The 15855-nt window shown below is 46.5% G+C and overlaps 1 protein-coding gene across 6 annotated transcripts in view; it reads right to left on the reverse strand.

Annotated features, from left to right (window-relative positions):
* Nucleotides 1–6680: 6680 nt before the first annotated feature.
* The window catches only part of LRRFIP1 (LRR binding FLII interacting protein 1), a 142581-nt gene continuing 133406 nt past the window's right edge, over nt 6681–15855 (reverse strand). For all 6 annotated transcript variants that reach the window (XM_077155588.1, XM_077155589.1, XM_077155593.1 and 3 more), the window contains 5 exons: nt 14791–14840; nt 13177–13294; nt 12468–12547; nt 11253–11357; nt 6681–7482 (listed from right to left, as the gene is read on the reverse strand). In XM_077155588.1, the coding sequence (XP_077011703.1) occupies nt 7372–7482; nt 11253–11357; nt 12468–12547; nt 13177–13294; nt 14791–14840 (464 nt within the window). In that variant the 3' untranslated portion in view covers nt 6681–7371. The remainder of the gene's footprint in view (nt 7483–11252; nt 11358–12467; nt 12548–13176; nt 13295–14790; nt 14841–15855) is intronic.

Consider the following 15855-nt stretch of genomic DNA (forward strand, 5'->3'; position numbering starts at 1 on the left):
TCCCATGTTTTACTTTGCTAAGCTTAGCCTTGCTAACTTTACTCAGTGTTGGTAATTAGGGCAGATTTTTCTGGGTCTGATCTTTTATTTTGGGGAGGGATATATAGAAGAAACCAGGCACCTTCTCTTTACATTTCCCCACAGACTGCCCAAGTGGTCATTGGGAAAAGGAAGCAATAGTTGTACTTTTAGGGCATCTGTGATGGTTAATTTCACGTTGGGTCAGGCAAGCATTGTCCTGATTGTTACTTGTAAGGATATTTTGTAGCTGGATTAGTAGCTATAGTCATTTGATGGCATTTACAGCTGATTGCATTCTACAATTAACGAAGAAGATTGCCCTTAGCAATGAAGGGAGACCCTTATCCCATCAGTTGGAGGTCTTAAGCCAAAATTGAGGATTTCAGCAGTTAGAAATAAGAATTTCTGCCTCGTACAAATGAAATCAGAAGAAAAGATAGACGATAAAGACTGAGATGGTACAATCTAGGAATCCCTTATATGAGTATATAATGATAGTGATTAAATGTAGAAAATTTAAAAATGTTTTTGCATGAGGAAGAACAAAGGAATGTCAATACTGCACGGTGTTAAAAATAGATGGTAATTAATATTTTAAAACTATAACTTATGCATGAGACTAAAGCAAAAAATGTTTATTTGGTACAAAATTTATATTTTGACTAGTGCAGTTCCTAATATAACTTATGTGGACAGCTTAACTGAACACCACAGTACATGGAACCTTGAGTAGGACATGAGATTTTGTAGGATTGTCCAGAGTGATGCCCCGCTACATCCCAGCGTGATTTGAACAGTGAATAAAAAAGTATTTGCACGGGCCGCGGTGGCTCAGCGGGCAAGAGTGCTTGCCTGCTATGCCGGAGGACCCCGGTTCGATTCCCGGCCCCAGCCCATGTAAAAAACAAACAAACAAACAAAATATAATAAAAAAAAAAAAAAACAAGATGTTTCCCTTTCTTCCTCCCTTCCTTCCTTCCATCCTTCCTTCCTTCTCTGTCTTTCCTTCCCTTCCTCCCTCTCAAAAAAAAAAAAAAAAAAAAAAAAGTATTTGCAAAGTCCCCTTGGAGGAATGGTGAGAAAGGGGGAAAATTCAACTTCCTCAAGTGGAGAATGCTTGATATTCTCACAAGCAGTGGGAACAACCAAAGCAATAGGCTGAGCCCCCAATACTGGGGTTTGTTCATATGAAACTTAACCCTGCAAAGGATAGGCTAAGCCTGTTTAAATTTAAGCCTACAAGTCACCCCCAGATAACCTCTTCTGTTGCTCAGATGTGACCCCTCTCTCTCAGCCACCACAACAAACAAACTCATTGCCTTCCCCCTCTCTATGTGGGACACGACTCTCAGGGGTGTGGACCTTCCTGGTAATGTGGGACAAAAATCCTAGAATGAGCTGGGACTCAGCATCAAGGGTTTGAGAAAACTTTCTCGACCAAAAGAGGGAAGAGCGAAATGAGACAAAATAAAGTATCAATGGCTGAGAGCTTCCAAACAGACTCAAGAGGTTATCCTGGAGGTTATTCTTGGGCATTAAATAGATATCACCTTTTTCATTAAGGTGTAATGAAGAGGTTGGAGGGAAGTGCCTGAAAATGTAGAGCTGTGTTCCAGTAGCCATGTTTCTTGAAGATGATTGTATAATGGTATAGCTTTCACAATGTGACTGTGAAAACCTTGTATCTGATGCTCCTTTTATCTACCTTATCGACAGACGAGTAAAAGATATGGATTAAAAATAAATAAAGGGGGAACAAATGTTAAAATAAATTTAGTAGATTGAAATGTTAGTGATCAATGAAAGGGAGGGGTAAGGGGTATGGTAGGTATGAATTCTCTTCTGTTTTCTTTTTATTTCTTTTTCTGAATTGATGCAAATGTTCTAAGAAATGATCATGATGATGAATATACAACTATGTGATGATATTGTGAGTTATTGACTATATATCAAGAATGGAATGATCATATGGTAAGAATGTTTGTGTTTGTATGCGGGTATGTTAAATAAATAAATAAATAAATAAACAAACAAACAAATAAATATGGTACCTATTTAAAAAAAAAAGATTTCTGCCTTAGCTTCAGTCAGCCAGGTTCCCCTGGGGGAATGTAGATTTGCCATATTTCAGAATCACCTTTATCAGAGTTTCTAGTTTGTGGCTTTCTCTATGGAGATTGGACTTGCCAGCCCCCTCAGTTGCATGAGCCATTTGCTCATAATAAATTTGTATCTCTGGAGAGTCCCATGTAATACAGAATCTGAATAAAATTATACCTGGATTTTAAAAAGATAGTGGACTTAAAATATTTGCTATGGAAATAAATATTAAGCCACATTATCTTAACCATGTTTAGCAGCACCATGGTTGGTAAAGAATAAATGTACTTAATATCTATAAAATTCCAGACTGGCCCAGCCAGGATAAGAAAATTCCCACCTTTTCCTGCAGCCAAAATGCCAGTAGCTGGGCTAACTAAGATGAGGCAGGAAAAACCATTAGTTCCTAGCTGTGGAGAGTCAAGCCCAAGTGTTGTGGTCAGGGGGCAGAGCTCGGGGAATCCATGAGTGCCCTGGTGATGGTGGGCTCAAAGGCTAGGGTGAGGCACCCTCCCCCTCATAGCGTGGGACATGACCCCCAGGGGTGTGGACCTTCCTGGCAACATGGGACAGAGATCCTAGAATGTGCTGAGACTCAGCATCAAGGGATTGAGATAAACCCTAGAATGAGCTGAGACTCAGCATCAAAGGACTGAGAAAAACCCTAGAATGAGCTGAGAATTAACATCAAGGGATTGAGAAAACCTTCTCCACGGAAAGGGGGAAGAGTGAAATGAGACAAAGTGTCAATGGCTGAGAGATTCCAAACAGAGTCGAGAGGTTATCCTGGAGGTTATTCTTACGCATTAAGTAGATATCACCTTGTTCGAGATGTAGTGGAGAGGCTGGAGGGAATTGCCTGAAAATGTAGTGCTGTGTTCCAGTAGCCATGTTTCTTGATGATGATTGAACAATGATACAGCTTTCACAATGAGACTCTGTGAATGTGAAAACCTTATGTCTGATGCTCCTTTTAGCTACTATATCAACAGAAGAGTAGAATATATGGAATAAAAATAAATAATAGGGGGAACAAATGTTAAAATAAATTCAGTTTGAAATAGTTGTAAATGAAAGCGAGGGGTAAGGGATATGGTACGTATAGTTTTTTTTTTCTATTATCATTTTATTTCTTTTTCTGTTGTCTTTTTATTTCTTTTTCTAAATCGATGTAAATGTACTAAGAAATGATGAATATGCAACTATGTGATGATATTAAGAATTACTGATTGTATATGTAGAATGGAATGATATCTAATGTTTTGTTTGTTAATTTTTTTTAATTAATAAAAAAAGTTAAAAAAAAAAAAGGCTAGGGTGAGGGAGAAACATTAACCGAAGGAGCCCTCTCCTCTCACCATAGATGCCTTCCACATCCCAGTACAGTGAAGGAACCTCTTGGGAGTTAGGAGTTGTTAATATTAAGCTTTAAATATTCCTAGTTCAGTGCTCCTCCTGCCAGTCTGTGGTGTTCTTGGGAGCAGCTGCCTAGGGTGACAAACCCAGCCAGGTCAGCGCAAGTTTGCTCAGGAAGCATGGAGGCTGCTTAGTGTTCAGTGTGCCTGGGGCCCCCCCAGCGTTCTGGTTGAGAGGGGAAGACGACACCAATAGGGAGTTGAGGAGCCACCACAAATGGAGACACAGTTGCAAGCAGATGGGCAGTGGCCTTGGGAGGTATGGCCACAGACACTGGGGAGCTCGGTGGGGACCACCTCCTGGAGCTTCTTGGGCACAAGGGCAGAGCCAGCTGGTCGCTGAGCTGGAATCCTCTAAATCCCCAGCATCCTAGAGACCAGGGATCCGGCACTCATGATATGCAGCTGCAGGGAGCTGGGCAGGTCAGTAGACATCAGCCGTCACCTTCACACACCCAGACAGACGGTCACATGGACACTGTGTGCCATATCTGGACTGGCGGTTAGAAAGACATTTTCAAAAACATCAACAGTAACTTTTGATTCCTTAGTTTTTATTAACTAAAAATTAATATGGACTGTTAAAGTGGAAATACAAAACATTGTGGGAGATAACAGCTCTGAGTTGCATTTGATTGGTGTGGTCCATCATAACGTGTTTTGAGTGTCTGTCATAAATGCCATTCCATTTCTAGAAACGAAAACTATTTGTAGGAAACCAACAGGATCCTGGCCTGGTTTCCAAATGCCTCTTTTCTTCTCCCAGCCTTCTAATTCCGGTAACAGCAGTGGTTCTTGATGGGGGGCACATTTGCAACCCCTTCTCCCCCTCTGCCCCCGGGATTATTTGGACATTTTTGGATGTCATGATGCCGGTGGGGAACTCCTGTCATCTCATGGGTAGAGACCAGGGAAGCCGCTCGACATCGTGTGATGCACAGACCCTTCAACAAAGAACGGTCCAGGCCAAGTGTCCATATGCCACGTTTGAGAACGCTGCTTACAGGGATGAAAAAGCCAGAACAAATCCATTAGGAAAAGTTTTATGAAATAAACTTAAACTTTTGCTTTAGATTAGGAACTGTGGCAGATTGAGTCATGTACCCCAGGAAAAAAACATGTTTTTAGTCTTGACCCCAATTCCCATGAGTGTGAACCCATTGTCGAGAGCCCTTCTGATGTTTTGTTTAGCTCAGGTGCAACCAGCTTAATCAGATAGATTTAATCCTATCACTGGAGCCTTATAGACAGAGCCACAGGTGGGAGCTAAGAGCTTCAAGTCAAAGAACTTGGCACAGAAGGGTGAGGACATGACTACGTGTCTGGGAGGCCGGGGGGCTTGGGGCTGCAGGCAGCCAGACTGCTCTGGATCCAGAGGATGCTGGCCTTCTAGCCCCCGAAACCCTGAGCCTCTAAATTCCTGTTGTAAAGGCAGCCCGCTGCATGTGTCAAAGCAGCTGGGAGACTGAGTCAGGAAGTTTGCTTAATTCAGGTCAGGATTGGCATGAGAGGTAGACACTGAAGCTTTGCCTTTCTCAGAGCTACTGTTTGGGGCAACGCCAGCTTCCCAGTGCAGCCGAGACCACCATGAGCAAGGCTGGGCAGCGTTCGACCCCGGGCTGGCTCCATAACCTCCCTGGGCTCTGGTTCCTTCAACTGTAATACGGGCTTCGCAAAAGCATTTATCTTAGGATTTTTGTGGGAATTAAATGAGTGAAAATATGTAAAAATATTAGAATACTCCAGACATGACTAACTGCTACATAAATGTTTACTATTACTAGAGTTATTTGCAAGTTATGTGGAGAAATGGGTTGGACATACCTGTATCCAGGTATTGTAGGAAGTGTTTCTTCTCTGTGGCTGGCTGTGATTATCAGTGGAGGGGTTGGGGGGACACTTCAGGGGCAGGGGACCCCTCCCTAGTTCCCCTGCACTTGCTTCCTTCCTCCTCCTCATTCACACCATCCATGGTTTACGGTGCTGGTCACCCAGTGGCACCCGCTCTCCAGCAAATTCAGTTTCCTGGTCATCTGCCTCGGCCCGGCAACCCTCTATGCTATCCAGAGGGGCCAAGACTCAGCCTTGAGGAAGGGGAGAATCCACTTCCATGGCTGTCCTTCTCTGGGTGCTCCCAGCAGCCTGAGGCCCCCTCGAACATGATTTCACTCCTTCTTCATGGTTAATCCTGGGTTACAGATTATGCGTGTTTGGTATTCAGATTTCCCTGTTCAAATTGGATGGTGCCTGTCTTCTGTTCGGACCCTGACTGATACGGTGTATTTTTAAAAGAACGTGGATCTCTTAACCCTTATGGAACAGAATTTCAAACTTAGAGACATTTCTTTTTTAAAAAAATCATTCTGAGATTTGTTCTGACAAGTCTTAAGTCAATATAAAGCTGCACTGCTGTGAAGAGTCAGTGCCATCTCAGGACCAGTACAGGGGGAGGGCTGCATAAAACCAGTGGTTTTGAATGGGTGGCAGCTATGCCATGGCACTGACAAGGGGATAAGCAATTGGATGACTGACCTGCCAGAGTACTTAGGAAGGAGGAGATTGGAAGTAACGAATTTTTCTCTACCTTGCATACCCTGGATAGAGAGGACACTGGGGGCTGGGCTTGCAGGGCCCCTACAGTAGCACAGGGAACGCGTTTTCTGAATGATATCCACTCAATCCCTTGGGCCCCAGGCCAGCAGGCTCAGCGCGTCATGCCGCGCCTTGGGTAGGTACAGCTTTGCCGCGCCTTGGGTAGGTACAGCTTTGGATGAAACTGCGTTGATTTACGCTTGCTAATACCCTGAAAAGCTGGTCTGCTTAACCAGTAGTATATTTAACACAAAATAAACAAAGAGTAATTAAAAATTAGCAGAAGTATCCATTTTTAAGTGGCCAAACTTTCTCCACGTCCATCCTTGAAGCTACAATAATTGCCTTTACCCTGGTCTCCTATTTGAAGACAGTTTACTTTCTATTTTAACTGCAATGATTCCACTTTTTTCTTTAATAGAGAAAGAAAAGTAAATTGATTTTATATACTTATAAAATAAAAAGACCCAAAATATACACAGTAATACATATGAAATCAGTTAAATAAAACTCTTCTTTCTTCACAGGGAAAAATAAAAACCATACTGCTAATTTCTTTTAACATTTCATTTTTAATTTTTCTAATAGTACATTCTTTAAAAGAAGCTGTTAACTTCAGCTCCAAATATAAGGATTAAATAATGCAAATGAAAAGCTGTCATTTTCAAGTGAAGCTATTGCCTAATTACCCTGAAAAAAAAAAGTATTCTTATGATTGAACTGATGCAAAAATCCCTTAGAAAAGCTTCATTTGTTGCCTGTAAAGAGTCTTCTTAAGGCCACTTTTACTTCTAAGAATTTCCCCTTGTTTCCAGTGAAAGAGTTTTGCTTGGTAATGGCTTGTGGTTCCACAGTGTTTTGTGTATGAAAAGCAGAGACTAAGATTCTACTGAAGTCGCTCAAAATTGCAGATTCTGGCATCAAAGGAATTCCCAACACTGTAACACTTCCCCTTAACTTTCAGCAAGACACTACGAAAAGAAAACTCAAGTCCCGCCTGACTCTTTACTGACTGCCATTGGAAGTGGTAGCAAGCAGAGCTGCGCGGCCGGCTCTGGAGCTGCGGGGTCCCGGTGTGCTTTTCGGGGGGGACCTGCAGGCCGGAGAGTCAGGCCGGCCGGGGCGCATGGCCGCCCAGGGATCCCCGCAGGGCTCTGCTCTCACAAGCAGGGGAAGGAGCAGCTCCCTAGGCAGCCTCAGGGGAAAGCCTGGAGGGTGCCGGTCTGCGGCTCAGGGCTGGCGCTCACTGCTGGGACAGGAGAGCACTCCGATTTGCCTTCATTTTCTCCAGACGCTTCACCAAGTGGCCGTTGCTCACCTCGAGCTCCTCTGTTTTATCCAGGGCGGAGCGAAGCTGCAGACAAAGAGAAAAGACTGTGAGCTGCGTTATCCTCCAAACGCAGCAAGTCTCTGTGTTGCCAAGATTCCATCCTACTGAAAACTACAGCCGGAGCTCAGGCCTACTGTCCTAAGAGGACGTACATAGGTGCATATACACACAGGTACAGATGTAAAGGTGTGTGTGTGCGTGCACTTCTTAATTTAAAAAGTAATGCCAACTCAATGACAGAATTCTTGCCTGCCATGCTGGAGACCTGGGCTCGATTCCCAGAGCCTGCCCATGCCAAAAGAAAAAAAAAAGTAATGCCAGGCACGTGATTCTGGCATCAGGAGTAACTAGGGGCCCTTCCCTCTCTGAAGCTAGACCCCCATCTGGCACACTCTTGGCGTCCCGATGGTCTCACAGAAGGTGAGTGAGCTACTCAAACAGCAAACAACAAGGTGGCCAGGAGCTAAGGTCTCACGGCAGAGACCAAACCAGAACTGCCTGAGGCCAAGAGGCCCAGGGTAAGAAACATGGAGGCTGCAATGGAAGGCCTAGTATCCTCAGAGCCCAGAGGGAAACATGGAAAAACTACAGAAGGGCAATCATGTAACAAGATAATGGTTGAAAATTTTCCAAATTTGATTTAAAAAGATGAATTCATAGATTCAAGAAACACTGCACATCCCAAGCAGAATAAACAAAAGGAAACTCACATCTAACACATTAAGTGCAACTATAAAAAAATCACAGACAAAAAGAACTTGAAAGCAGCTACAGAGAAAAACAACAGATCACTTCCAAGGGGACCAGTGAGCTGACCCACTTCCCCACGGTCTCCATGGAAGCTGGAAGGCAGCAGCATCAAAGCTAGAAAACTATGAGAGAAAATGACTACTGCCATCCCAGAATTACACATCCTGCAAAACCGCTGTTCAAGAACAAGGGAGAAATAAAAACACTGATAGATTAAAAACTCAGGGACTTTACCATCAAGAGGAGGTTCTAAGAGAACTTCTAGAAGATGTACTTTAGGAAGGAAGAAAACCCGGAGTGCAGTATGAGAAGCAACGGGTGATACATATATGGCAAATATGTGGACGCGTCCAAACAACCATGGTCAGTATAAAACAGGAATCACAGCACTGTCCAATAGGTGGGATTAAAAAGGCAAAATATTTAATTTAGGCCGGTGTGGATATATGTAAACTATATGTCACGAAGGAAAAACTGAATCTAAAGTGCTCAAAAGTTCTTTTATTACAGAGGAGGGGAGGAAAGATATTGATCAACTTTAAGGCTTTTTAAGTTAAACACAAATAATAACCTTCCGCACAGCCATTCCCCTTCCTCCTTGAAGCTGTGACTTGAGTTTGCTGTCCCTCTCCGGAACCGGTCCTGCCATGATTCTAGAAACTCAACGACCTCTGCAGATGACCTCCCAACGTCCTGGCCTCCCTCCTCCAGTGATGGCACTCCACACTCTTTCTCAGCTACCCACTCCCATGGAAATCCCAGGCTGGGGGTCGCCCTCCCCTCTCACCACAGTTTCCCTGTACCTCCACTTCTGGCGGCTGACTCCCCAGTTGCCGCCCCTATCTTCCCAATTCCTCCAGAACCCCGAAGGCCACTGACCCCTCAACCACGCTAAGACCTGCACTCCCTGGATGCCCCGGCCCTGTGGCTGCTGCCCCCGTGGCCGCTGTCCCTGTGGCCTGGCCCTCCCCCTCCACGGCTGGCAGCTGGTCACACACCCTCTGCTCCTTCCTGCAGATCTGCCCTGCCCGTTCTCACCCAGCAAGTCCCCACGCCTTGACAGTCGAGCCCTGTGCCATTTCTGGGCCTGCCCCTCCACGGCCAGATGCGTCTGAACAGAACGCCGGCCTGGCCTGGCTGGTCTCCAATGTGAGGTTCCATGGAACCCCTGACCCCACACTGCAACTGGGCTGCATCTTCACTGCATATGGGCCCTTGGCCTCCCGCGTCATGCCTTCTCTGCCCTCGTGCCCCAGCATCTCCTCCCCTGCGTGCACCCTCAGCTGGGGACCCTGCTTTCTATCTAGCTCACTGAGAGCACAGAAGCAGTGGGCAACACAGTCTGCCCCAGCTCACAGCCGCAGCTACCTGTCCCTCATCGGCCCTGTGTCCCTCATCGGCCCTGTGTCCCCTGCCTTCCCTCTGCTCCTGGGGATGACAGTCCTCACCTCCCTGCAGGCCCGCTGGGGGCTCCAGCATTGGTCCCGCCTGCTTCCTTCTGTCTCTGCAGTGCTCCAGCAGCGCCCCTGCGCCCCGCTATGCCTGAGGACCCCAAGGGGGCTCTGCCTGCCCCCCAGATGCCCAGATAAACCACCTACATAGCAGAACTCCACTCCTGACACCCACCTCCACCCACTCAAAACAAAACCAAACCAAACCCAAAAAGAGAGAAGGGAAAAAAGCTGCTCCATCTTCTTCTCTCCTCAACTGAATTAATGAATGACTCCACCCTTCCAGGGGCTGAGGCCAGTGTCTGGATTCTTGTCTTCCTTTTTCTCCCATTTTTCAGTTCATCATCAAACGCTGTTGGTACCACCTTCAAAAAATACTCAGCCTGCCCAGAGCTCACCTCCTCCACTGCTCTTACTTGTCAAAATTACCATCAACTCTCACTTGGAAGTGAGAGACACTTGCTGTGCTCCCACCTCTGCCCCCTCTCGCCACAGTCTTTTCTTAACACAAAAGTAGCCAGGGTGGCCCTATTTCAACATAATCATTTTATGTCACTCTGCTCAAAACCCTGTGGTAGTTCCCCATTTGTCTCACGGCAGAAGTCGAAGTCCTTCCAATGGCTGCATCGTCCCTCTTATCGTGGGCCTGGCCACCGCTCTGATGGATCCACCTCCTCTTTTTCTCCCTCTCTTCCCTCTGCCTTAGCCTTCATGGTCCTTGAAAATGACCAGTACATTTCCACCCAGGGCCTTTGCACTTGCTGACACTGATACACTGAAGGCCTTTCTCCCAGTTCACTTGGCTCTTTCCCTTACCAACTTCAGGCCCTTCCTTAAAGGTCATGAAGGCGAGGTCTCCTTGGCCACCCGCCGTTACGGACCCCCAGTCTCCCTCCCTATACTCTGCTGTGCTGTTTCTTGGTGTCCTCCCGCCTCCAAAGCATAAGTTCTAAGGAGGCAGGGGCTTTTCTGTGCAGTCCACTGCTAAGCCCCAGCACCAGACCCAGGCCTGGCACCCATGAGATGCCTCAGAGAACTGCTGAATCAACGACTTGGCCAAGTATCTTCAGTAAGGGAAGACTTGAGAAATTTTTGAAAAGAAGACTTGAGAAATTTTTGAAAAGAAGGTTAGAAGCAGAGTGATCTGTGGCTGTGGCCAGCTGGTGGCCTACATGCTGCTCAGCCTTCCCCAGGGCACTTTCCATGGGGGGATTCTGGATAGTTCCAGCCTTGCTCCCCTGCAGCTACCACACACCTCACAACCACAAACAGAAGCCCATTCCTCCTTAATTCCAGTCTGCCCAGGCTCACCCTGCCTGACAAACTATATTAAGGATATGAGGCCTGGATGCCCCTTTATCTCGTTAACTGTCCGACAGTTGAGCCAGGGCATGCCAATGACGATTCCCAAACCCCTCATGGACAGAACTGGGATTTTCCTTATGAAGAGGCTGGTCTGGCACTTCAGAATGGTTTGGGAGGATATGAAAATGAAAACCTCAGTGGCAGACCTAACCCTGTGAACCCTCCCTCTGCTTTCCCAACTACATTACCACTACCCATTCTTTTCCTGGAAATAGTTTGGAAATTTACCTCTCTTTGGAGTTTTCGTTTTTCAGCCTTAAGTTCGTCTTCTATTTTTTCTGCATTTTCAGCAGCCGATTTATACCGTGATACTTGACCCTCTAACCTTATCACCTAAAGGAAGAAAAAGACCATGTGTGTCAATCAATGGGCAGATTTTCTTTTAATGGTATTCATTATATTTGGGATCACACAAAAGGGTGTCACTTAATAAAATGGGAGGATACACCTGAAAATAATTATGGTATAGCATTTATGGCCATTACGTAGTTTCCAGCCAAGCAAGCTACGCATTCATACTTTTGAGCACGCCTCCTGACACCTGTATTTGCTCTCTGACCCTAATCCAAAAGGGTGGTTCCTACAGTGCTGGCCCACTGCTGCCCTGCCTTCTCTCTCTCCTCTCTGTGGGATGATTTTGTGGGAGAGTGGGTGTGCTGAGCAGACCAGACGCTCAGCTCCAGGCTAATCACTCCTAGGGGAGAGGGATGGAAGGAAGAAAGGGAGGAGGCAAGGAAGGAAGGAACAGAGAGAAGAGCAGAAGGCAGTGGCTTTAGGATGGCTTTGCATTGAGTGAAAGCCTCCCAGAGGCCTTGACTCCGCTGGGATCCAAAACCATGCTTGCTAAAGCACGTCACTTCTGTGGGTGCTGTCCTCACTTTTGGTTCTCTAAGCATCCCCCAAAGTTCCAGCCAAAGTGATCCATAACAAAGGGGAAAGGATATGTTTTCTCCTCCCCATTTGGCGAGGGCACAGTTACCCAGGTCCCAGTGTGCTGGCGGCAGGAGTGCCCCAAACGTAGAAACCAGTGGGGCCTGGCCTGGACGGGGAGGGAGAAAAAGGCTGAAAATCCAGGCCAGAGGGGTGGCCCACCATTAATCGTTTTTTAATTAATTGAATTATTTTTAAAGATTGGCTTTTTTCTTTAAAATGGATTAAAATGGAATGTAGTAGCTACATGCACTACTTTCTACAACCATTGCTGGTATAGGATAAAGGATTAACATCTATTTTAACAACTGAGTTCTAATAATTTTCTTCCCTGCCGTACTTTTCCCTTCTTTGAGACTTGATGCCTTAATTTATCCCCCTCGGAACCTTTTTGTTCCAAAAGGACCGTTGCTTCTTTTTGGTCCTCAGTCTTTCCTGGGCTACTTCTGGCTAATAAAACTTGAGTTCACCATCAGTTTAGCTAATCGTTCCTGCTCAAAAGTATACACATACATTTTGTTCTAAGGCAGTTATCTCTTGCTCAGATTTTGCAAGCTTGAATTTGAGGTCGCTGATCTGTCTGTTGGCATCCCCTAAAGGGAAGAGAAGGGAAATCTGTTAAGCTCTGGGGCTTTTAAAAATGTGAAAGCAGTAGTTACTTGGACCCAAACCTTACTTTATCATTATCTTGCAAATCTGTAAGTCCTGGACTGGAGCTCCCCAGCCCCCCAGAGCTGAGAATAGGGAGGAGGTGCTCTCTCGCCAGGCACCAGAGCTAGAAAGTTACCTCCGGGCCCAGGTAAAAGAGCCCTGGTGAGCGAAGATGACAAGAGAATGGCAGGGGGCAGGGGAGAGGTGAAGAGAGACTGGGTGGCATGTTAGCTCCCCCGAGCCTGTTTCTAGTTTACTGGCCTAGGAAAATGCTTGTCAATTTTTCCATACAATCAGCAGATCAAAATGATGGTGTATCCAGTGTAAATAGGGTTCCTCCCAGTGTTCCCTATGATGGAATGAAGGAACCCACTTTGGGTCACCTGTCCCATTTCATCGGCTCAGACAGAAATACCCTTGCTCTGTCCCACAAAGAAACAACTTTGCTCTCTTCCAGGGGGATGCAGGGAAAGCCGGACATTCTCCTCCACGAGAGCCTCTCTCCTCTAGCGTTAAGTGCAATAAAAACAGTGTGCTAGAAGAGTCACTTGTACAGGAGGCCAACATTTACTTTGTAGGTCCGCCACATGCACGTCTGTCCCGTTCTCCAAGACATCAGCTTCAGATCTCACAGTGTCCGGTTTGCCATTCTTCTGTCTCTCTTCCAGCTGCCTTCTGAGTTTCTTAATCTGAAAACATCCACCGGGACAATACGTTAGTTTCTCTATTGTAAACGAGACTGAAAAGCTAAACTCAGATGAGGCGATCAGAAAAGCACCGAGCGAAGTGAAAACCAGTGCCCCATGTGTGCAGGCCGTCACTGCCCTGCTGTCCTCCAGTGCCTCTGCTGTGGATCATCAAGCAACAGGGAAATGATTAAAAGGTTAAAATCCACTTTACAGTCCAACAGGCAAGCAGGGAGCGAGTCTCCCCCTCTTGAAGAAAGAAACCAATCAAAATAAATACAGGAATAATCTTCCACCAGTTAATACTTTTCTCAGAAAGTAAGGGGTGGTGAAATGAGGGAAAAATGGATGATGTGGGCAGTGTCAGCCATGACTTATTTGTGACTCTGGACAGAAAGTGATTTCTAAACGTGGAACTGCTCTGGAGTTCAGGAGGTGATTGCACACAGAATACTTCACGTGTTTGTCTAAGAGTCGTCACGCCAGCGCGCTATCAGCCACAGGATGTACCTGGGACACAGACGTTGTGATTAAAGTGTGTGTCTCCTCTCAGACCTGGTCCCACGGCAGGCCCGCCAGGCCCACCGGGGGTGTCGCAAGCCTTCTGGGAGGTGGCCTCTAAGGTGGCCTGGGCAGCCTGCCAAGTCCTTTTTATGTAAAACCAACAAATGAAGAGGAACTGGTTGTCGGGCCGGCTGTCCCCACACAGGTGCAGCAGAATCCCAATTAAAGGTGTGCACCGTGCAAACCGCTTTAAGAAAACAGGCACAGAATTAGGATGGATGCATTCTTTTTTAAAAAAAGATCATAGGAACTCCAAGAGAATCCTCCCAACACAGTAAATGCTTTATCTAATTTTGAGAGACCTGTAAAAAAGTAAGGCACATACATTTGATTAGGCTTGTGAAGAAAATTGGAAGGACTAAATTTCTCTAGAAAGTGCTTGTGGAATGATTTATTAGTGATCCTGCATCTAAAAACAGACCAAACCAGAACAATGTTTTGTATTTCTTGAGGTGGAACAGGACAGGGAAGACAAACCAGCATGAGAACAAGTACACAGCTGAGGGACAGGGCTGGTGGGCGCCAACATGGAAGGCTCTGGAATGCCCTTGCTTAGTGGTCACTCCTGGCTTCCTATGTAAGTATTTACAGTCAGCAGCAATTCCCGTAGAATGCACCAAATAGAGCTTCATGGCCTCCAGGCAAACCTCAGGTATGCTCTACTTTGATAAAAATATTAGGAACATGGGCAGGCCACGGTAGCTCAGCAGGCAGAGTTCTTGCCTGCCGTGCCAGAGACCTGGGTTTGATTCTCGGTGCCTGCCCATGCAAAAAAATGTAAACATCTATATATTAAGAATATGGGTTGGCTTGCTAATTCCCTTCCGGCACGATGTCATAAGGATGTTCTGATAAAGCAAGGCATAAGGACGGGGGGTGTCCACAGTTTTAGTTGCCCTTCTCAAGAACTCGTAAAGTAATAAAAAGACAGTTACCTGTTCCAATAAGCCTTCTCGTTCATCGATGAGCTTTTTCAACCTAATGTCTAAAGAAATCAGAAAGGCATGGGTTCAGATGGGTGTGCGTGCGACACCGTTCAGCGCATTGTCAAGCAGTAAAATGGCAGTTCGGGTTAGTGAGAATAATGACGGATGAAGGTCGTTACACACGTACCACGGTGAATGAGGTCACAGACAGGACCGGGGAAGAAGTCGGCCGGGGGAGGTGCTGCCGACCTGCCAGAACATGCCCTTCTCGTCAGGAGCACATCCGTTCCATGCAACGGGCCAGTCTTCTACGTTAGGTTAGCATGCAAGAACTCTAGGGCAAGCCACGCTGCAACACAAGATCTCACAGGCTTCACGGTTTAACATGGTCAGCAATGTCCAAACACACCTCCAGTCACGCTTGCATAGCACCAACATTTTGACGGGCCTTCCCTTTCCAAGCTGGCATCTCAGAAACCCTCATCTTTCCCACTTCTCTCATATTCCTCGTCAGTGTCAGAGTTTTGACTACACGCTCGCTAGGCCATAAGTCTGCTAACAATACATCTGCTAACCCAGGTCTTGAAAGCTGTTCTCCTTTTCAGGAGAAACGCAGTAATCATTTATGTCTGTAATTCCTCCTACCCCAGGTATGTGCAGATGCCTGTACCAAGCTCCCGTCAATCCCCACATCTGTCTCCAAAGAAGTGCCCAGTAGTACAATTCTCGGATGACAGGTGGGGAAAACAAGGCCCAGAGAGGGTTTTGTGGTTTGGACAAAATCCCACATGCGTTTCAGCGCACGGTCAGGATGATGGGCTGAGGACAGGGCTGAACATGTCAGTGCTGACGGCCGGAGGGACACCCAGGTCCGACAGCTGTCCATGCCAACCGCTGTTCCGGAGCTGGACTGTGGGCTCCCGAGTGGGCCCTGCCCTTCGATCCCTTCTCTCCAGGTGGGCCCCCGAGGCCCAGAGCGACCGCCAGCTCTCCAAGGCCTCTGCGTGCCCCTCTCCGCTCTGTTACCCGACTTTTCCAGAGCTCAGCTCAGAACTCCCAGTTGGGACCTGGACT

This window comes from Tamandua tetradactyla, chromosome 3, assembly GCF_023851605.1.
Source record: "Tamandua tetradactyla isolate mTamTet1 chromosome 3, mTamTet1.pri, whole genome shotgun sequence".
Classification (NCBI taxonomy): domain Eukaryota; kingdom Metazoa; phylum Chordata; class Mammalia; order Pilosa; family Myrmecophagidae; genus Tamandua; species Tamandua tetradactyla.